Here is a 24,090-nt window from a genome sequence, read left to right on the forward strand (position 1 = left end):
GGAGTTCAAGGCTGCAGTGAGCCATGATCATGCCACTATATTCCAGCCTGGGCAACAGAGCAAGACCATGTCTCAAAATATAAATATATATACATATATATACACACACACACACACACACATATATATAATAGAAAAATTACATATGTGGCTTACATGATATTTCAATTGAATAATGCTGTACTTAAAAAAAAAAAAAGGGCCCTGTGTGGTGGCTAACGCCCATAATCCCAGCACTTTGGGAGGCCGAGGCGGGCAGATCACCTGAGGTCAGGAGTTTGAGACTAGCCTAACCAACATGGGGAAATCCCGTCTCTACTAAAAATACAAAATTAGCTGGGCATGGTGGTGCATGCCTGTAATCCTAGCTAGTTGGGAGGCTGAGGCAGGAGAATCGCTTGAACCCAGGAGATGGAGGTTGCAGTGAGCCGAGATTGCGCCATTGCACTCCAGCCTGGGCAACAAGAGCGAGACTCTGTCTCAAAAATAAAAAAAGATTGTAGTTTCATTTAATCTACTTCCTTGTCAACAAACATTAAAGTTGTCATACTTCTTCCAGTTCTTCACATGTGCCATATTCTCCTTTATTTACCACTTAACTCTTGATGATTTTTATCTTCTATAAAACAGTTTGTGTAAGATTGGAATTATCGGGTTTTTGTTTTTTCTTTGGAAAGTTTGATGGAATCTATTATTTAAACTGTCTGGGCCTGATGTTTTCTCTCATTTCTTTATTAATTGTAAGGCTGTTCAGGCTTTCTATTTCTTCTTGGGACAGTTTTTATAAGTCATATTTTCCTAGGGATTTCTGCATTTTCTTTAAGTTTTCAAATTTAATACCATAAAAGTATTGATAACATTCTTATTGTAGTTTTTATTTATTTGTTAAAATGGGGACTTATGATGGTTGCCCAGATTAGAGTGCAGTGACATTATCATGCCTGACTGCAGTCTTGAACTCCTAGGCTCAAGCAGTCCTCCCACCTCAGCCTGCTGAGTAGCTGGGATTACAGGCTCATGCTACCATGCCTGGTTAATTTAAAAAATTTTTTTTTTTTTGTAGATTTGGTTTTGCTATGTTGCCCAAGTTGGTCTAGAACTCCTGGCCTCAAGTGATCCTCCTTCCTTGCACCCAAAGCACTGGGAAGCTTTAAATTTTAATTGCTATTGAATCTGTAGTTATATGACCTTATTCATAACAGTATTTATTAGAGTCCTTTCCACCTGTTTTTGAACTTGGCCAGTTCTGTCTATTTAATGTCTATTTTGTTCGTCTTTTCACCTTCTGCCTTTTTAGTATGGTTTTCCTTTGGCTTGGCCTACTTTTCCCTTTTCTCATTACCTGTTGAGTCCTTCTTCCCTGTTAGGTCTCAGAGAGGCCTCATTTTCTCTGGGAGGTCTTTCTGGCTCTTCAAATTTTTGTCGAGTCACTGCGGCACTCCTCACTACCACTTAAAAAAAAGCGATTTGCCATGTTGTAATTTTTTGGAGGGGAAGAGGGTGGATCTGAATATCCTGTGAGGACATGAAAGCAGGAACTGAATTTCTTGTCCACTGCTGATCTCTAATGTCTGGCACCATGCCTGACGTATAGTAGCTGCTCAATAATATTGGTGAATAAATTAGTGGGTGAGCTCCCATGAGTAGAGTACAGACGCATTCTCCAAAGGTGAGGGCTGTCTTTAAGGGGCCATTCTCAGCAGGACTGCTGCAAAGAGGATTCAACTAGTGACTGAGAAATTGTACCAGCTGACCATTTCTGAGGTTCTGTGATTCTTTTTTTTTTATTTTTCTTGAGACAGTCTTGCTCTGACACCCAGGCTGGAGTGCAGTGGCATGATCTCAGCTCCCTGCCTCCCAGGTTCAAGTGATTCTCATGCCTCAGCCTCCTGAGTAGCTGGGACTACAGGTGCGCACCGCCATGCACAGCTAATTTCTGCATTTTTATTTACTTATTTATTTATTTATTTATTTATTTATTTGTGGAGATGGGTTTTACCATGTTTTCCAGGCTTGTCTCCAACTCCTGACCTCAGGTGATCTGCCTGCCTCAGCCTTCCAAAGTGCTGGGATTACAGTCGTGAGCCACCACGTGCAGCCTCTGTGATTTTTTTTTTCCCATAATTTGTGAGGAAATAAAGAGTTGGAGTTGCAGCCATGGCATGAGTAGAATGAAGCTGAGTGTGACTCAGTGAGCCACAGAAACATTATTTGGAGGTCCCTTTGTTCAAGAGACAGGCCAAAGTGATGAGCTTTCTATTCTGGAAACTACCACTTCACCGTGAGTTTCTCCACAAATAATTGGGTCTTCACCTGGCTAAACACCTGCCAGTCTCTCATCAACTATGTCCTAAAAACAGAAACTAAAAAGATGTTTAAGTGAAAGAAGCCATTATCTTCTTAAGTGGTTCAATCAGAACAAAAATACCTGGCACAGGTGGTACCACATTCAGCACAGATTTCTCTTAAAAAGTATAGCTGTTTGATTTTTCTAGTAATGCTACAATTGTTCTGATGGATAGAGAGAGGTAAAACAAGAGAAAAGAAGAAAAAGTTTCCTTAGCAAGATGTTCTGAATTAAGAATTCAAACAGTAAAATATTTAAAACATACAACTTGCTGACAAAGGTGGTAGTCTTTGAGAAGGGAAAGTGGAGTTAGAAAATTAGAGTAGAAAAGAGAAGTCTCTTTTCATGGTTACCTCATGTCCAGATTTGTGGCCATGTTGTTATCTAAAACAAATATTCATAACACATTGAAGCCTTTGTTTTATTTTGTGTATATTTTATCCAGTCCTTAAGAAATTTCATTGGCCCTCTAATACGAGCCTCACCAATGATAATGGTAACTAACATTTACCCTTACTGGGTTAAAGAAGGAGTCTTCTCATAATGATAATAGCTAATTTGAGTACCTACTGAGCGCCAGACTCCCTGCTAACCATTTTTTTTTTTTAAAGTACATGAATTTAATCCTTCAATTTTGTGAAAAGGGATTATTAGCTCCACTTTACAGATAAGAAAATGGAGGCTCAGAGGGAGTAGAGAGTAGGTAACTTGCTTGAAGTCCCCCACCAAGAAAGGGAGGGAGCCACTATTAGAAACCCAAGCTGGCTCTTCCCTAAACACCACGTTCTGAGCCCCACTCAGTGCCCAAACAGCAGGATCAGTCTAAATACATGTTCAATTCTGAACCCATACTAAGGAGCTGTTCTATAAGTGGTTGCTAAACATCTTCTCAAGGTGACGAGAAAGTCACATTTGTTTCTGCATGGTGGGAAAATAAATTCTGCACTAACCCTAAGGCCTATTGCTACTGACCTTATTCTGTTTGATTCCAGACACATACACTTGAATTTGAGATCATTCCCTAACTGAACCTTGAATCCTGATTTTTCTCTACTGCTGTGGGCATTTCTCCATTTGTATTATGAGCTTTCCCAAGGGTGGGGGGCTTGTGGCTTTTTTTCCCACCTTTCATAGGGTTGCAACCTCTCTCCACGATAGCAGCCCTCCAACTCCAACTCCTCCAACAATCTTGTAAGTTTCTTGCTGCTCACCTATCCCTGGCTTTCCCATGAATCCCTCTATGGAGGTGGTCATACTTATCCTTGTGACATCTGTGAGACACTGGGAAATGCTGCCCAGACAGAAGGCTGTGCTTTGTAACCATGTGTTTACACCATGCACAGCCTGCTCACATGAGGAGCCTGAGGGTTGGACAGAGACGATAGACAAGCCCTCCAAGCCTTGTTCAGAAGCTCAGCTGAATGTCTTTGTGTCTGGGACACCTGCAGCACCAAGTGCTATTTTCTCACTTGGACTTTTGCTGATTGTGCAAAATACACTTCTACAACAGAAGAAATATACCCAGGACTGAGAGGCCCCTCCTTTGGTGAGGACCTGGCATTGGTGCTTCCGTGATGGTGCACTTTATGCCGCTAGGGTCCCTCACCAGCTTCATCAAGAAGCCTTCTCAGTATGGTTCTCCTTCCCTGAATCTGTCCATTAAAGCCACCTGGGTGCTAGTGTTTGGGGAGGAGAGGAAACTATCAGGAGGCTGTTATGATATCAGGATATAATTTTTAAAAATTTATTTTTAGAGACAGGTTTTCACTCTGTCACCCAGGCTGGAGGGCAGTAATATGATCATAGCTCATTGCAACCTCAAACTTCTGGGCTTAAGCAATCTTCCTACCTCAGCCTCCCAAGTAGTTGGGACTACAGGCGGTCACCATGATGCCCAGCGAATTTTTTTTTTTTTTCAGTAGAGATGATGTCTTCCTATGTTGCCCAGGCTGGTCTTGAACTCTTGGCTTCAAGCGATCCTCCCACCTTGGCCTCCCAAAGTGCTGGGATTACAGGCATGAGTCTTGTGCCTGATCTAGAATTGTTAAAAGGGACTGTAGCTAATGTGAATGACTGGAAGTCTGAATGGTGGTGGGATGAGAGGAAGGTGGGAGCTAACAATCAGGGACAGCCCTTCTCTCGGTAGGTCTCCTGGCCGCTTCTCCAGCTGACACAGGGACACCTAAGTTGCCCAACAGTGTCCTGAATGGACAGATTTGCTCTGATGCTTTTTCTCTGGCTGTGAGGCCTGATGGTGGGAAGCCCTGCTAAGCTGCTGCCCTCCCACAAGGAACCCCCAGGCAGCTTTCTTTCAGAGGTATGCTTTGCCCTGTTTGGTGGGGCTTCTCTTCACGTGAGAGGGATTGCATCCTCGGGATCTGGAATCAGACACGTCTGGGTTTGAATCCCAACTGGGCTACCCAGCTAATAGCTGTGTGACTTCTGGCATGTGGTTTAACCTCAGTTTATCCCATCTATAAAATGCAGTAGTGATAGTGTTCCCATTATATCATATTACATAATGTTATATAAAATTATAAGGTTATTTAAATGTATGTAATGCATTATAATATATTGTGTATAAAATGTTATATAACACCATTATAATGCTGTCTGTATGTCATATATTTACATTATAACATAATAAGCTACCTTATAAGGTTATTTTGAGACTTAGAGTACCTAAAGTGCTTAGTCCTGGGCACATCAGTAACTGAATCTGTGTTAATTATTGTGACAATTAACATTATGTATGATCTGTGGATTGCAACGTATAAGACAAGGACACATTTACTCAGAATGTTCTAGTATATATTGTTACTTTAGAAGCAATGAATTCCATCAAATAATTAGGAAAGCAAAGCCCAGTTATGACTGAGAGGGAAGGGAATGGTATCCAGGGAGAAGTATTGTTGAAATCCAAAAATTTTGTTTTAAAACAGACATTTATTTTCAGAAGGACTTAGGCCAACATGTAATTTAATGGAGAAGGGTATGAAACATAAATAACCACCCACATGTTCTCTGTCTTGCGGTGTTATTAGCCTGGGTTTTTATTGCTTACGTGTGGGTGAAGAGAAGGGTGAGGCAGGAGGGGGCCTGATTTAAAGGCACATCAGGTGGGAGTTCCCATAGTTTTGGTGAGTTGCCCTGGCCCTTCTGTGTCAGCCCTGCACCCTGGGTTGAATGCTGTTCTTGGAGGCAGGTGTTGAGAGAGAAAGGGAGATGGGGGCACCATGCTGACAGCTGGTGAAAACTTATTAATGACAGAACCAGAGTTAGAGTCCTCGTCTCATCCTGATTCAACACAGAGGGTATTATTTCCCCTGTTTTGCACATAAGGAAACCAAAGTTCAAGAAATTAAGCCTCGTGTTCAGAGTCACAAAGCTAATAAACACCATGGGATTTGAGGTCAGACAACTACGAACAGAATGCTGGTTTCATCTGTGTGATCAGAATCAAAGCACTTAATATCCCTAGGCTTGCCTCAGTGTTCTTATCTGTAAAATGGGTATAATAATGTATCCTAACTCACAGGGTGAGAGTCATGAGATTAACTATGTAAAATATTAGTATATGCTTTTTAAAGTGCTCAATATCAGTTAGTTGCTCCTCTTATTGTAATTACCTTGTATTTTGTCTCTTTTGTATGGTAGAGCCAATCAAGATTTTTACTCAGGTCTGACATACTACAAAGCCTGTACACTGGTCACAACATGCTTTCTGCCTTGCATTATTGCTGATTACAGCAGACAGGTCAAGGTAAAAGTGACTATTGTGTAACCAACATTTTGGGGTTTTGTTTGTTTGTTTCTGAGATGGAGTCTCGCTCTGTCACCCAGGCTGGAATGCAGTGGTGCAATCTCGGCTCACCGCAACCTCTGCCTACCAAGTAGCTGGGATTACAGGTGCTCGCCACCATGCCTGGCTAATTTCTGCATTTTTAGTAGAGATGGGGTTTCACCATGTTGGCCAAGCTGGTCTTGAATTCCTGACCTCAAGTGATCTGCCTGCCTTGGCCTCCCAAAGTGCTGGGATTACAGATGCGAGCCACTGAGCCTGGCCAACCTTTTGGTACATCAGTGACTAAAGTCTCAGGAAAAGTCCAAGGTGGATGCTTTTCAGAGATGCTTTTTAGCAAACATGAAATCTGAATATCCATATTGACAGACATCACATGTTTTAGGGGAATAATTTATCTGTAAAAATATTGAAAAAGGTATTCCTGTAGTTATATTGGCAGCTACAAAATTTGATTCAATTTGGGAGACCGAAATAAGGTGCTTCTGGTGTGCCTGGAGTCTCCGTGCTGGTCTGTCTTGAAGCTGCGTCCATTGCCTCTAAGGAAATTGATGCATGTTGAGAGGTTAACAGGTAAGGAAACCAGTTTCAGCACCTGTTAGGCAGGGGCTAAATGTCCCGTTAATGGTTCCTTTAAAAACCTGGAGCTCAAATGTACCCCTTGTTGGAACTCCCCAGCATGTCTGTGTGACAAGGGAGAGTTCCAGGCTGAGCTGAAGCTATACATCTCCTGATAGTGTCCATGTGGGAATTGTGTCCGTGTGAAAATTCAAGACAAAGATTGGGAGTCTGGTCTGACTTTTTGATTGCATCCAGGTTGCGTGTTAGATTTTATTTTATTTTGTACAGATGAAGGGCTATTTTAAGGCATGCTGGGGCTTTCCTGCTGGGGAACTGAGAAGGAGTTTGGGGTGAATTTGGCTGCTGAAGATTGCAGAGCTGTTGAAAACTCCAGCCACCTTGTTTGGGCCATTTCTTGAGGCATCTCTCTTTTTGATAAACCTGCATTTGAAACCAGTGACTTCCTCTGAATATCCAACCACTGAATAATGAATACATTGTCTTTTCTCTTCTAGGCCTAAACGGCAGCGGCAAAACAATTTTCCCATGTTTCCCTCTCCTAAAGCCTGGAACTTCAGAGGGGTAAGTGTTGCCCTGGGTGGCCCCTGCTGTTAAATGTCCTATTATGGATACATGCTCTGGCTTCCAGAACAGACACTGTCAGGGTTGGTTTTACTAATCAAAGTTTCCATCAAGAGAGCGTCTGTGCTTTACCACTTGGGGAAGTCACATTTCAATCAGTGGTTGTGGGTTAAGTAAAAACTCCAAGTGGCGACCAGGTGTGGTAACTCACGCCTGTAATCCCAGCACTTTGGGAGGCCAAGGTGGGAGGATCGCTTGAGCCTAGCAGTTTGAGACCAGCCTAGGCAACATGGCGAAGCCCCTACTCTACAAAAAAATATGAAAATTAGCTGGGCATGGTGGCGTGTGCCTGTAGTCCTTGCTACTCAGGAGGCTGAGGCAGGAGGATCACTTGAGCCCAGGAGGCGGAGGTTGTGGTGAGCTGAAATCATGCCACTGCACTCCAGCCTGTGTAACAGAGCGAGACTCTAGCTAAAATTAAAGAAAAAAAAATTTAAGTGGCCCAATAAGCTTCTGCTGACATTCACCTGCCCTGAAGGTCTTGGACTGTAGGAAGCATCTTGCGAAGAAGTCAAGAAGTGTCAAGGTTGCTGAGGCAGGCATGGGGGCTGTTTTCTTTGGACCCTGGAGGGAACCGGTGTACAATGAAGGAAAAAAGAAATCAGAAATGTACAGTTTATTAATCTGTAGATTTATGCCTTCACAGGGAGCTTTGTTTTCCAGAAGGAGAAGTCTATAATCTTTAAACAGATTTTAGGAATCATAAAATTCGATGAAGCACAAAGCAATCAACCTTGCTTGAGAGATACAGAGGTATAGGAAGGGTCAGATTGAACTTCCTGATGCAAGGTTGTCTTCCTCAGCAGAATAGTGATAGTAATAATAATAATAGCCACAGTGTATGGAGGTCCTGCTGTGTGCTAAAGTGAGTTCTAGCACTAACCTCAGGAGCAAAACTTGCATCTGTAGAGAATGCTCTGAGCTCTTTTTCACCTCCAGGCCTTTGCACATGTTCCTTCTGCCTAGAGCACTCTCTTTGCCCAGCACCACGCTCCTACACACACTGCTCCTGGCCCACCCACTTCACCTACTGGGTCTCAGCCTTGACATCACCTCCTCTGGGAAGAAGCCCTCGTGACCACCCCCTGAATCTGAGTTCCTGAATCTCCTATGTACCCCTGCAGTTTCTTACTATTGTGCTTAGTTAGTCCTTACTGAAATTTAAGATTGGAAGACTCAGGCATGAAGAGTGTAGCAACCTTTCTCTCTCTTGTTCACTACTGTATCTCTGGGCCTAGCACAGTGCCTAGAACATGTATGCTTAATTAATTTGTTAGATGAATGAATGGAATGAATGAATACCTTTCTCACATCCATCTGACACCAAATACCTTTCTTGCATCCATCCACATGTTATCTTTAGATTGGATTTCAAGTTCGGGTCTTTAGTCTTTTTAATACTGTTCTGACTGGTTCTAGTCACACTTTAAAATCCTGCATAGATCTCAGTCATTTTCTCCAAGTGTCTTATTAAAAATAAATATAGAACATGGAACTATTTTAGCTCAGGTTACAGTAAGCTTTTTATTGAATACAAAGAGACATGTGTTGACTTCTGAAATAGATGTGCGTGTCTTACTGAATACAAGTTGTGCACTTCCTAAGTCATTTATGGTTTTGGGGATAGGATCTCCATTTCTCAAAGTGTATCCAGTTGTGTGATCATAACCATTAAGTGAAAAAAAAGGCTTGTGTGGTCAGATCTATTTGGGACATACTGAGTGTATTAAACTAAATATGCTCACTACTGCAGGGCTTCTCAGAGCCTTTGATGTGTTGATGTACGTGGAGACTCCATAAGGAGAATTGTTGGAGTTTGTAGCATTTCCCAAAGTCATTGATCATGAAACCCCTTGTTGACCAAGTAGATTGTATGCACTTTGGAATAGTTGACATTAACAGTCAATTTTGAGCTATAGAGAAATTAGATCTCTTGTGAGCGAGTTAGCCTTTTTGAAGGTCTTTGTTTTCAGTGCTTGCCCTATCCATCCTCCTTTCAGTATTGCTCCCCTTCTGCTCTGACAGTGGTCATTAGCCAAGGCTTGTGGGTGCATGTAGAGTGACCAACCATCCAGGTTTGCCCAGGGACTGTCCTGGGTTGAGCACTGAAAGTCCTACACATCAGGAAACTCCCTGGAACCAGGCTAACTGGGACAATTGATTACCCCACCTATGGCCACAAGACCTCTTCAACTGTTTTCCCTTGAAAAATGTTCTGTGAATTTTTTAGCACAACTCTGGCTTATAGACCTTGTTACTCAAAAGGACCTGTTAGAGACATACTTGGTTTAAGTGACCCTCTGTTTGCCCCACCCTTGCCAAATCTCTCTAACACAACAGTCACATTAATGTGCTGGGCACCGTGGCACACACCTGTAATCTTAGGGACTCAGGAAGATTAGGCAGGAGGATTGCTTGAGCCCAGGAGTCTGAGTCTAACCTGGGCAACATAGCAAGACTCTGTCTCAATAAAAAATAAAATAAAATAAAATAAAAATAAAATAAAATAAATAAAATAAAATAAAATAAAATAGTAGTAATTCACTGCAGAAAAAACCAACCAAACAAACAAAAAAAACACCAACCCTGTCCCTGGCTAATTGCAACCAAGTAGGTTTCAGAATTCAATGCAATGTTGACTTCAGGTTCAGCCCTCAAATTCTTAGCTAGCTCACAAGATTTTCCCAAACAGCAAAAGTTGTCAGTTAGGTGATTAGGCCATTTGTGACATTTATCTTGATCTCCTGTCCTTGCCTTGATTTCTTCTGGGCCCTGAGGCCTATTGATAAAATCAGACAAACTGACATCAAGATATACCAGAGGGAGACAGTTCAGGGCCTGGCCAAAGGCCAGATTCCTCCTTGGCCAAAACTGATCTCTCTTTGTCTCAGAGTGTAATCCACAGTGACATGGTCGGGGATTGGGGAAGGGAACCCAACCAAGTGGAAACACCCTCACTCCCAGCCAGGACGCACTTTGTAATTGTCATTATGGTAAATAAAATTGAAGAATGAGAAGGATGCAGAATGTCAGGATGAAGACATGTGAGGCATCATCTAGCTGACACATCTTCTGTAATGAAATCTGACTCCCAGGTCTGTTAGGCCAGGATGTACATGCTGTTCTAGGGCAGGGTACGCTTTCTGTGAACACTCTGCTTTCTTCTTTATTTAGAAAGGAAGATTTCAGAATCTCCATGCTAGCAAATTTTCCATGCTAGCAAATTTTCCACATTTATATATGTGTTGGAGAAAACCATTGTATTATAAGCATTTGCAATTTTATTCCTCTTTAGCTTGCAAAGAAAAGGGATCCAGGCTGGGCGCAGTGGCTCATGCCTGTAATCCCAGCACTTTGGGAGGCTGAGGCAGGAGAATCACTTGAGCCCAGGAGTTCAAGACCAGCCTGGGCAACAAAGCACGACCCTGTCTCTGCAGAACAAATACAAAAACAAACCCCAAAATTAGCTGGGCATGGTGACCTGTGCCTGTAGTCCAAGCTACCAGGGAAGCTGAGGTGGGAGGACCACTTGAGCCCAGGAGCTTAAGCCTGCAGGGAGCGATGGTTGCACCTCCACACTCTAGCTTGGGCTACAAAGAGAGACCTTGTCTCAAGAAAACAAAAAGAAAAGAAAAAAAAGAGAAAGGATCCAGTGTTTGTTCACCGAGGTCCTAGGCAGTTGTGAATTTAAGGGAATGGGGCGGGGGAAGAGGTGATAGTGAGAAATGGTTTGGAAAAGGCAAGAGAAGAAGGAACCACATTGCTCTCGAGGAGAGGTACGGTGGGAGAAGCTGGTAGGCAAGATCTGGGTGGCTGAGGAGCAGACTTTTTGGGAGAAGAGAGAGAGATTTCAAAATAACTTTAAAGAAAGTCTTGCTGAGTGAGTTGTATTGCACCCCGTCTTTGTCTTCCCTGCAGACCTCCATTAGTCCTCAGACATTAGGAGTTGCATTTGTGTTTTTTCTTTTTTTGCTGGAGTGTTTGGCTGTAGAGAGGCTCAGAAAAGGCTGTTGACACTCATATTACACATCCCCTCTCCTTACCAAGTGGTTTAGCCCTTTCCCGGATTGTCATCTTCATTAATTGCAGGGTGCATTCTGCCCTTCAGTTCCCATGCTTGTCTTAGGAGACAGAGGCCCTGGGTGTTACCAACCCTCCAGGATTTCCCCACCCTCCTGACCAAGGTGTGGCACTGTGCCCACCACTCAACCAGACCCATAGATGCTGCAGATGCATTCACCAAGAGAAGCAGAGAGGATGGTTTGGGCTGCAGTGGACGTGGAAGGAACAGTAAGAGAAGACCATCACAGAATGGGAGGAATGAGAAGGCTGAGGGAGGAGGGACTGGGGGGTGTCTTGCTGTGAGGCAGCTTCTCCATCAGGTACTCACTGCACATCTGCTCCCATCTGGTTGGGGCAGTACTGAGCTCAGAATTCAGAATTTCCACCCTTCCTTGTGAAAATATTTGCTGCAGCTCCTCCTGTTGGGCTGGGGTGGAGACACTGAGGCTCAGGGAAGACACACACCCTAGAGCTGTGAAAGTCTCTGGAGCACAGCTCCTGCCATTGCCTGTAAGTTAACTAGGAAATGCTTAACCAGGACCTGCTGTGAACAAGGCATTACTTTAGGTGCCAGAACTGAGGTTTTAATTAAATATGGACCAAATTTCAGAGCCCTTTTTGTCTTGTCTCCTTCTCCAGTGCCTGATCTTTACTTTTGTCTAGTCCGTTTGAGAAGATTTTCTAGACTCTGGGGCTTAGAAGCAACTTTGGACATTGTAGCCCCAACCTTTTAATATTTACATGAAGAAAACGAGACCTTGTATATTAGTCAGGACTCTGGGTTATAAGTGATAGAAACTCAGTTAAAACTAGCTCAAGTATAAAGGGAATTGGTTGCTCATGTGACTTAGGGAAACTGAGGCGGGTAAGCTTCAGGCACAGCTGTTTCCAGGTGTACTCCTTTTCTCAGCTTTGCCACTCTCTTGGTTTGTCTTCTCCTACCGCAGATGGATGTTTTTGAAGGAACAGAATGACCATAAATAGTCACACATTTCCAGAGGAAAGAGATTTGCTTCCAGGATCCACATATGAAATCCCAGTTAGGACTCTGATTGTCTGGGCTTGGGTCACATAGCTATGCCTTGGCCAATCACTATGGTCAAGAAGATGGGGTACTATGATTGGACAGGCCTTGGTCATGTGCTTCCATCCATAGTCAGGGGGCCAGGTGGACAGGGCTCTGTAACTGGTAGCCTCACTAGAGCCACTTAAGGTGGAGAAGGGGCAGCTGCTCAAAGAAAGAGTTTGGTATTGCTACCAAAAGGGAGAGTCTAGTTCCCAGACAGCCAGAAAATAGTGGAGCCCACTCCTAAGGGTCACTCACAATGGTGAGATCAGGACTAGAACCTTGTCTTTTGACAAGAGGTCCTGAACCTTCTCCACAGTTCCTTGACCCATTCTATTCTCCATGTAAAGAAGTCAGTTGCCAAAACCTCATTGTAGCCGAATGTTTCTTGAAGGTCAGATGGAGAGTTGCTCTGAAATTCACAACTCAGTAAAGTGACAGAGTCTCTAATGCTCACAGCACACCAGGCCAGGTCAGCATGTATTGTGGCTTTACCATCTCTACACTACCAAAGAAGCCAGCAAGCCTTTCATTTCTCTTGCAGTCTCAATTTGTGCATTTACTTTTGTTGAGTGAACGTCAGCCCCAGGCCAGGCTGTGGCAGTCCTGCATGGTAGATAGTATCTATTCCCACTCCAAAGATGGGGAAACTGAGCCCCACCCATGCTCTTTGCCTAAAGTACAGGTGTAGTAATTGGCAGAGTCAGCCTTTGAATGCAGACCATTAGAGTATATTACCTCTTTAAAACAAGGCCGATCACACATACCTTGTCCCCAAAGGAGGTTAGACGTGAAGAACTTTTTAGAAGATCTTTTTAAACTTTCCATCACCCAGAATCCCTTTTGATTTCCTTTACCCTCTTGGACTTTATTTTAAACCTTTTAATCTTCCCCACTAGATGTATGAAAAAATGATTTGTTACCCCAATTTTGTAATGGTAATTACTAAAACAATAGCAATAACTTCGTTTATCCCAGGTGTCTAAGCCCTAGAGTTCACTTACATTTTACCAAGCACTGTGTTGAGCACTTTGTGCATATATTACTTCTCAGAAAAGTCTTAAGAGGTGAGTGTAGTTTCAGCCTCATCCTCATTTTATAAATGAGAAAATACGCTACCTTCCAGCCTGGGCGACAGAGCGAGACTCCGTCTCAAAAAAAAAAAAAAAAAAAAAAAAAAACAGAGGGAGAAAATACGCTACCTTAACATTCTGTTGCTGAGTAACAAATTATTATAAATTTATCAGCTTAAACAGCAGCTGTTCATTAGCTTGGAGTTCTGTGGATTAGAAGTTAGGGCATGGTGTGAGTTCTCTGCCCAAGATCTCGTGAGACTGAAATCAAGCTGTCAGTCAGGGCTAGAGTTTCATCTGAGGCCTGGGGTCTTCTTCCAAGTTCATTTGGGCTGTTGGAAGAATTCAGTTCCTTGTGGTTGTCAGGAGGTTCTTATTTCCTTGCTGGCTGTCAGCTTGGGGTCGCTCTCAGCGAGCTTGCCATGTCATCTTCAAAATCAGCAATGGAGAATCTCCCTCACATCACATCCATTCATGCTTCAGATCTCTCTGACTTGAGAAAGAGCCAAATTCCTTTTAAGGGCTCATCGGACTAGATTAGGCCCACTCAGATAATCTCTACCTTGATGATCTAAAAGCCAATGATTAGTTACCCAATCATGGGGGTGGTATCCCATGACATTTCTAGATTCTGTTTGCACCCAAGGGCAGAGGATTATACAAGGTGTACACACTAGAGGATGGGAATCTTGGAGACCATCTTAAAATTTTGCCTACCACCCAGAGGTTTAGAGAAGGGAATAACCTGCCCAGAGTCACACAACAGGTAAGCTAGGATTTGAACCTGAATTGATGTTGAGTTAGCAGGCATGAAAATAGCATTAATCTCCTTGTGCAGCTCTATCGAAGCTCTTGGGTGACCAGGAGACCAGCCTCAGGAGGCTGAGGCAGGAGAATTGCTTTTACCCGGAGGCAGAGGTTGTAGTGCGCTGAGATAGCACCACTGCATTCCAGCCTGAGCGATAAAATGAGACTTTATCTCAAAAAAAAAAAAAAAAAAAAAAAAGAAAAAGAAAAAGAAACCACTTTCTTTGCTCATCCTTAAAAAGCGACTCATCTGTTTAAGCTTTATCATGAGATTGCAGCAATTCAGTCACATTTTCAGGCTCTACTTCTAATTCTAGTTCTCTTGCTATTTTCACATCTGCAGTGACTTCCTCCATGGAAGTCTTAAACCCCTCAGTGTCATCCATGAGGGTTGGAATCAGCTTCTTCCCAAGTCCTGTTAATGTTGGCATTTTGACCTCTGCCTGTGAATCATGAGTGTTCTTAATGGCATTTAGAATGGTGAATCCTTTACAGAAGATTTTCAACTTACTTTGCCCACAGCCACCAGAGGAAACACCGTCTATGGCAGCTATAGCCTTAAGAGATGTTTTTGGTTTGTTTTGTTTTTGTTTTTGCATTTTGTTTTGAGATGGAATCTCGCTCTGTCATCCAAGCTGGAGTGCAGTGGAGTGATCTCGGCTCCCTGCAACCTCCACCTTTTGGGTTCAAGCAATTCTCCTGCCTCAGCCGCCCGAGTAGCTGGGATTATAGGCACCTGCCATCACGCCTGGCTAATGTTAGTATTTTTAGTAGAGATGGGGTTTCACCATGTGGCCAGGCTGTTCTCGAACTCCTGACCTCAAGTGATCCACCCGCCTCAGCCTCCCAAAGAGATTTTTTTTTTTTTTTTTTTGAGTCGGAATCTCTTTCTGTTGCCCAGGCTGGAGTGCAGTGGCGCGATCTTGGCTCACTGCACCTCCGCCTCCCCGGTTCAAGCAATTCTCCTGCCTCAGCCTCCCGAGTAGCTGGGATTGTAGGTGAGCGCTACCACACCTGGCTAATTTTTGTATTTTTAGTAGAGATGGGGTTTTACCGTGTTGGTCAGACTGGTCTTGAATTCCTGACTTCAAGTGATTTGCCTGCCTCGGTCTCCCAAAGAACTGGGATTACTGTCGTGAACCACCTTGCCTGACCTAAAGAGATGTATTTTTTAAATAACAAACTTGAAAGTCAAAATGACTTCTCTATCCATGGGCTGCAGAATTGATGTTGAGTAAGCAGGCATGAAAACGGCATTAATCTCCTTGTGCAGCTCTATCATAGCTCTTGGGTGACCAGGTGCGTTGTCAGTGAGCAGTAATATTTTAAAAGGAATCTTTCTTTCTGAGCACTAAGTCTCAAGAGTGGGCTTAAAATATTCAGTAAATCATCCTGCAAACAGATGTGCTGTCATCCAGGCTTTGTTGTTCCCTTTATAGAGCACAGGCAAAGTAGATTTAGCATCATTCTTAAGGGCCCTGGGATTTTCAGAATGGTCAATGAGGATTGGTTTCAACTTAAAGTCACCAACTGCCTTAGCTCCTAATAAGAAAGTCATCCTGTCCTTTGAAGCTTTGAAGCCAAGCATTGACTTCTCTCTAGCTGGGAAAACTCTAGCTGGCATCTTTTTCCAAGATAAGGCTTTTTCATCTACGTTGAAAATCTGTTGTTTAGTGTCACCACCTTTATCGATTATCATAGCCAGATCTTCTGGATAGCTTGCTGCAGCTTCTGCATCAGGACTTGCTGCTTCATCTTGCACTTTTGTGTTATGAAGACAGCTTCTTAAACCTCATGAACTAACCAACCCCTGTTAGCTTCAAACTTTTCTTCTGCAGCTTCCTCACACCTTCATAGAATTGAAGAGAGTTAGGGCCTTGCTCTGGATTAGGCTTTGGCTTAAAGGAATGTTATGGCTGGTTTGATCTTTTATCCACACCACTCAAACTTTCTCCCTACTAGCGATAAGGCTGTTTTGCTTTCTTATCTTTTTATGTGTTCACTGGAGTAGCACTTTCAATTTCCTTCAAGAACTTTTCCTTTGCGTTTACAACTTGGCTGTTGGGTACAATAGGCCTAACTTTCAGCCTGCGTCAACTTTGGACCTGCCTTCCTCACTAAGCTTAATCATTTCTAGCTTTTGACTTAAAGTGAGAGACAGGCAACTCTTCCTTTCACTCTAACACTTAGAGACCATTCTAGGGTTATTAAATGGCCTAATTTCAATATTAGTGTGTCTCAAGGAATAGGGAGGCCTGAGGAGAGGGAGAGAGATGGGATGGTTGGTTGATAGAGCAGTCAGAACACACATATTTATTGATTAAGCTCACCATCTTATATGAGGATGGTTCGTGCCACCCCAAAACAATTACAATAGTAACATCAAAGATGACTGATCAGAGATCACCATAACAGATATGTAATAATGAAAAAGTTTGAACTATTGAATTTTGAATGAACAAAGTGTGATGCAGAGATGTGAACTGAGCACACACTGTTAGAAAAAATGGCACTGATAGACTTGCTCAGTGCAGGTTTACCACAAACCTTCAGTTTGTAAAAAACACAATACCTGCAAAGTGCAATAAAGCAAAGTGCAATAAAATGAGATATTCCTATCATAAAAACAATAGCAATAATAATGTATTTCATTTATTATCCTTTGGAATGTGCTAACTACTGCTCCTAGTACTTTGCAAGTAATCACATTCCCCCACACCACTATTTAGTCAACATTATTATTATCCTCAGTTTTCAAACGGGAAAACTTCTACCAGAATCATCCTCAAACACCCACAGCAATTAAGTCGTGGATGTAGCTTTTGAACCCAGTCAGTCTGGTTTCAGAGCCTGTGTTCTCAATAATGTGATGATTGTAACAAGTGCAATTGATGCAGAGGCATGTAATGTAAAGCATATGTTTATAGGATTTAAACCATAACTAAAGAAAAGCAAATTAAAACCATAAAAACTAAAGTGATCCCTTCTTATAGGGAGAAAATATATTAATATATACATAGAAAAAAGTATTGTCACTGTTGAACAACAATATGGAGTAGATGAAGTCCCAGGGAACTGTTGTGTTACATACTTTAAGTCTGAATTTTTTTTAAAGAGAGTGTGTATTGCCTTTATAATTAGCAAAACAATAAATTTAGAATAATTGAAAAAGAACTCCTTCCACAATCACAATGTTCCACAAGCAAGAGGAGGCTTATATGAAAAGTTTCAGGTCTTAGAACACATCGGGCTGTTTCACTGAATATGTGCTGTGGGCCAGGCGTCGTGGCTCACGCCTGTAATCCCAGCACTTTGAGAGGCCCAGGCGGGTAGATCACTTGAGGTCAGGAGTTTGAGACCAGCCTGGCCAACATGACAAAACCCTGTCTCTACTAAAAGTACAAAAATTAGCCAGATGTGTTGGCACACTCCTGGGACCCCAGCTACTTGGGAGGCTGAGGCAGGAGAATTGCTTGAACCCAGGAAGCAGAGGTTACAGTGAGCCGAGATCGTGCCACTGCACTCCACCCTGTGTGATAGAGCGAGACTCTGCCTCAAAAACAGAACATGTGCCGTGGCTAAGCCTCTGGGGACTAATGAAATCTGGGTGCACAAAAGAGGCTGGCACATGCTGTGCTATACTCTGCTGTGCTTCAAGATGTTTGCTCCCACCTCCTCTCCCGGTCCTCCCCACCTCCCTGACAGTCAATCTAGAGGCTAATTCCATGCGCCCTTGGGTTAGCAGTTTTATTGGTCAGCCCAGAGTCTGAGTTTGGTGAACTGTGCTTGGCAGCCATAATAACAGCTTAGATGGTGAAAAGGTATATGCTTTGGGGTCAGAATGCCAGATTGGGGTCTTCAGACACATTTCAGAGCGTCAGGTCTCTTAGCTGCAAAATGAGTATGGATAAATAATACCATTTCCTGAAAACCAGAGACTTAGTAATTATGTGTGTAAAGTGACCTGAAGAATGCCTCTCATGTAGGTAAGTGTACAGAAAATGTTAGCTCCATATAACTAGGGTTCCTTTATTCCTGAGATGACTGTTTTCTAAAGATAAGTATTTAACAGATGCTTTTTTTTTTTTTTTAATGTGAGCTGCACCCTTATAAAGACAAAACCGACCATACCTGGGTTTCCACTTAGTTCTGCGTGTCTCATTTCCCTTCAGGCAGTAGAGAAGCCAGGCTGTGTAGATCCTGACACCTGTGAGGGAAAGCTCGTGTCATCTTCAACCTGCTGACACCAAAAATATGCCAGGAACATTGGAACTCAGATTTAAAGTCATTTCTTTTTCTGGCCATATGTGAAGTCTGTGGGAGTTAACAGTAGGCTTGTGTGCCAGCTGAACAGATTTGCATTTTTGAGTTTATAGATGCCTGTTTATTTTATATAGTTATTTTGATTAGTCCGTGCTTAGTCCCTTTTTAGTTCCAGAGTTATGTAGGGTAAAATATGCTTTTACTTTGGCCTTCTGGGTTAATTAGGACATCTTAGTTCTAAGTGACAGGAACTCAACTCAAATTAGCTTAATCAAGGAGAGTTTTTAAAGATACAGGGGTATGGGAAGTATTTCATGGAATGCAGTGGAGCCTCAAAAGTACCTGGAACCAGGCACTGGAAGCCCACTAGAATTCCTGACTCCTCTCTGCTGTTAGCACATTTGCTTGGCCAACTGACTTTTTCCGTTTCTCCATACAGTGGAAATGCAGCCGTCTACAGAGAGACAACCTTCTCTCTCTCAGAGCCAGAATTACTAGGGAGGGATTCTGATTGGTCCAACTTGGGTCACGTGGATACTCTTGTACCAATCAGTAGTGGCCAGGGAGTGGGATCGTGCTGTACCACCATGGTGACTCCTATGGTAACCATAGTAACAGTGGGGGAGAAGGGGCAGTTTCTAGAAGGAGAAGGAGGCACTGGGGCAGATACAAATAATTCTTGCCTACAAAATTCTTCGCCATCTCTCCTCCTATCATAAAAGGTAATCATCCTGATTCCGTTTTTTCCTGTTTTGACTCCATGTGGGCAAAACTCCTAACTCCTTTCATCTTTGGTTAGAAGCAGTCCATTTGGTTATTGATTTTTTTCAACCCAGACAATCTGTTCTGGGAGCAAGAATAGCCTGTTTGGCAAGCTATTCAGCAAGACATAAAACATAATAGTCCTCGGGATGAATCAAAATAATAGCCGGTCCTAGAAAATTGTGTTCTGAAATGGCTTAAGGTCATTTCTAGACTGTTGGGAAGTGTTGGAGTTCAGTCAGGGGTTTTAAACAGAAGGTGGTCCAAGAATCGGTCTCAATATTGTTTTGTGGTTAGTGACATTGATGACTGTTCATGGAAATTTTTATTTTTAATTTTAATCAAATGTAGCCTTTATTACATATAAAAAAATGTCATGGTAGTGATCTTGCTACCTCCAAAAGACCGTCATGTATTTGAAAGCATGAGAGGAGGTGGTGATGTTGAGAACTGAGGGAACATACCTATTTAGAAAATCCTCCTTTTCTGAAGCCGAAACTTCCCTTTCTTTCCTCCATGTTAGGTTTATTTTCTCTTTCTGTCAGTGTCTGAATCTGGGAATGGGGATTTGTGTGGGGGTTGGTAAAAGTCCTGTCACTGGATTTTCTTCTCTGTCATCAACTTCTTCCTCTTCACAGTGAACGTGGCCTACTGAATAGATTGGACTGGATAGGATTGTGGCTCTAATACTACCCCCCTTTAAATGCCCAAATCATACTGCCCATTAAATCAATTGAAAGACACAGCTAGAAGCAAGGGGGGAAAGATGGGATCCATTAACACACTTCACAGAGAGTGCAGGCAGGGCGGAAGGACCACACTACCTGAGTCCTGGGCTTTGCAACATCCGTATGTCCTGTCTCTCTGTACAGTGTCAGCTTTCACCACTAATGATGCAGCTACAGGGACTGGAGTTGAACTTCAAGCAAGAGACTCACAGACAAAGGCGCCCCGGGCCAGTGGCACACACTAGCTTTATCAAAGAGACACAGGGACAAGTACACCTGGTCTGTACCGCAGTTTGCCAATTAGCTGGATGAACAGCTGGCTAATTTCTGTTTTATCTCTTGGGCAGAAGACACGTGAGGCTAGAATAGGTATCTTAAATGGGGAGCCGAGTTAAGGCTTCATGTATGTTAGGTGCTCAAGCATTATTAGTGCCTGTGTATATTTAGTGCCTTGTAAGTCTCATGCATGTTTAGTGTAACCAGATGCCTCATGAATATTAGGTATGTTTTGCTCCTTCCATCCCTTTTTGTCTATGTTAGGTGCACACATTTGACATATTAACCACTTAATTATAAATAACATCACTTAAAATATATTCTATTATTGAAGAGGAATAAGTCTTACAAACTTATTCTTCCTCTGTAATTGAAATTAGTAGTCTCTAAAAACAAATAGTCATTAATCTTGATTGCATGGGGCCCATTTGAAAATGGGCTGCCCTATCTAAGTGTGATGATGAAAATTCTTCTCTTCCTTGATTTTTGGGCCTCCTGCATTTGTCATTCTCCACTCAGGAGAATGACATCTCTGCCATCCAACCCTGGAAATCTCAATGAACACAACTTCAGGACCAGCTTTTTTGTGCATGGCTGTTACTGACAACCCCTATGTGGTGCTGGAAATAAAACCAGTGGGATTAGATGCTGTAGCAGCACCAAGGACCACCAAGCGCCTGACGCCTTGGTTAACACACATTCAGGGAAGAGGAGACATTCTGCACAGCAGAATACTGCTAACACATGATGTGTTTTTGTATCTCAGGGCTGATATGACCTAACATTTCATTTAGAGAAAAGGGGGAATGAGACTGATTAATTTTTATGGACAGATGAAAATTTGTGTTAAGTGTAAAGCTCTGACTTCAGGGAAGTGCATTTAATTTATGCAGGTTTAACTAAACCACTTCATTAAAAAGAGGATGGGGAGAAAACTTATGACTCAGCACAAGTTGGGTGGGTGACTCTGTCATTTCCTCTGTCTATCCTATTGGAGTGATGGTGATTCTAGATGTTAACATGGGCTTTTTGTGCAGGCTACCCCCTAAAAACAAGCAACAGCTTCCTCTGAGGCTAAACTGAAAGTGTATATACAATACTTGTTCTAGCAGGGAGGAGGCATTAATGAGTGTGGTCTATTGGGAGAAGGGATGTCTGCCTTCACGTGGTGTCTTCCTACGTGGTTTCCATGATCCTTATTTACTGTGTGCTATTTTTCAACTTTTTATTATGAAAAATTTCAAACATATGGAAAAGTTAAAACATAAGTGCAACAAACACTCACCATCTAGAATTAACAGTTCCTAACTTTTGCTTTACTTATTTGTCTCTAGTTGTTGATAGAGTTTGGCTTTATTTTGCTATACCATTCCAAAGTAACACAATTACAGACACTATGATTCTTCATGTCTAAATATTTCAGTATATATGTTCTAATTATAAGTACGTTTTCCTACATTATCATAGCATCATCATCAAACCTAAGTTATCAGTAATTCTCCAACATTTCCTAATATTCCATCTATATTCATATTTTCTCAGTTGTCTTTTATAACTGGTTTTCCCCCAAATCATTCAAGGATCAGGTACTACAGCTAGCTGGATTTCTTGTTTGTTTGTTTTTATCCAATCAAGGACCATGATTTCGTTTTGTTATGTTTCTTAAGCCTTTTTGATTCTCAGACGCTCCCCTCATCCCTCCAATTTTTGAAAAGACCAGTTTGTCTTTTGAGACTTTGGAGGCCGGGCACAGTGGCTTATGCCTGTAATCCCAGCACTTTGGGAGGTTAAGGCGGGTGGATTGCTGGAGCTTAGGAGTTCAAGACCAGCCTGGACAACATGAGGAAACCTATCTCTACAAAAAATACAAAAATTAGGCAGGCGTGGTGGTACGTGCCTATAGTCTCAGCTACTTGGGCAGGATCACTTGAGCTCTGGAGTTGGAGGCTGCAGTGAGCTGTGATTGTGCCACTGCAGTCCAGCTTGGGCAATGGAATGAGACCCTGTCTCAAAAAAAACCACGGAACTTTGGAATGTGTTTCACATTTGGATTTATCTGACTGCTTCCCTGTGATGTCATTTAACTTGTTCCTTAGCTCTCTATATTTCTTATAATCTGGTAATTTGGATCTAAAGACTTAGTTTGCTTTAGGCTGAACACTTTTAGACAGGAAAACATCCTAAGGGATACTGGTTACTTGCATCTTATTAAGAGGCGTACAGTTGGGTTGTTACTAGTGATGCTAACTTGCTACCAGGGTAGACGCTCATGAGAGCTCAGACCCTGAGTGGGGAGTGACTCTACTGTCATTTCTTGGTAGATATTTTAGACAGAGTTTTTGGCAAAGAATAGGCACTTGCTCCGTTACCTCAAGAAAATGGCTTTTTAATAAGAGAATATATAATTGCAGGAACCTAGGACTTCTCTTTGTGGGTCAGTTTTATTCCCCTTCTCTCTCTGCCTTCACTTGTTACTGACCTGTAGGTTCTGCTCCTGGTGTCTCCTCCTTGTGTGTGGCACTGTTGGGCTTGTCATGATGCCAGCTCTGGACCAACTCAGCATGATCTTTCAGCAGCTCGCTCTCCTGCAGCTTATGGCATAGTCTCAGTTTCTCCATCCCCAAATCCCTAAGAAAACTTCAATTGCATCAGTTTATCTTTCTTGCACTAGGCTCCACAAGGTGGGCACTAGGTGGGCAGTCAGCTGGCTTGCTCTTAAAAGGGCTTCTCTACCTCTTGGTTCAGTCATCTGTGGCCAGAGAGTCAAGGTCAAATGGATCTGTCACTCACCAGCTTGGGCAAGTAATCAGCCTCCCTGAGATTCAGATTCCCCATCTGAAATCATATGTAGCTCACAGGGTTATTATGAGGATTGACTTAAATAATCATATCAAGTATTTAGCACTGGGTGTGTGACATAGTAACTGCTCAGTAAATATTCCCTCCATCCCTGCTACTACTATTATGCCATACTCACTCAGCAGGAGCTGTGGGCAATATTGGTGAAGTGGGGCAAATATCCTGGGAAGGGAACGTGAGGACTATATCCCTGTATTAGTCCGTTTTCACACTGCTGTAAAGAAATACCCGAAACTGGGTAATTTATAAACAAAGAGGTTTAATGGACTCACAGTTTTGCATGGCTGGGGAGGCCTCAGGAAACTTACAATCATATGTGGAAGGGAAAGCAGGCATATCTTACACAGTGGCAGGCAAGAGAGCAAGCGTGTGAAGGAAAAACTGTCAAACACTAATAAAACCATCAGGCTTGTGAGAACTCACTCACTATCATGAGAACAGCATTGGGGAAACTGCCCCCATGATCCAATCACCTCCCACCAGACCCTCTCTGTACATGTGGGGATTATGGAGATTACAATTTGAGATGAGATTTGGGTGGGGACACAGAGTCAGACCATATCAATCCCCAAACATTTCTAGCATACTAGAAAAACTTTCCTTTTTAAAAATAATTTTTCCAGGGGGCATGGTGGCTCATGCCTGTAATCCAGCAATTTAGGAGGCTAAGGCAGGTGAACCCTTTGAGCCCAGGAGTTCAAGACCAGACTGGGTAACATGGCAAAATCCTGTCTCTACAAAAAATGCAAAAATTAGCCAGGTGTGGTGGTGTGTGCCTGTGGTCCCAGCTACACAGCAGGCTGAAATGGGAAGATCACGTGAGCCCAGGAGGTCAAGGCTGC

General features: G+C 42.7%; 1 protein-coding gene across 1 annotated transcript in view; it reads left to right on the plus strand.

Annotated features, from left to right (window-relative positions):
• Positions 1–24,090, plus strand: part of ARHGEF3 (Rho guanine nucleotide exchange factor (GEF) 3) — a 353,065-nt gene that overhangs the window by 111,493 nt on the left and 217,482 nt on the right. Inside the window, exon 3 of the mRNA XM_011998411.1 lies at positions 7,226–7,292. Coding sequence (XP_011853801.1) covers positions 7,226–7,292 — 67 coding nt within the window. The remainder of the gene's footprint in view (positions 1–7,225; positions 7,293–24,090) is intronic.

The sequence above is a fragment of the Mandrillus leucophaeus genome, unplaced genomic scaffold (genome assembly GCF_000951045.1).
Source record: "Mandrillus leucophaeus isolate KB7577 unplaced genomic scaffold, Mleu.le_1.0 Scaffold57, whole genome shotgun sequence".
In the NCBI taxonomy this organism is placed as follows: Eukaryota; Metazoa; Chordata; class Mammalia; order Primates; family Cercopithecidae; genus Mandrillus; species Mandrillus leucophaeus.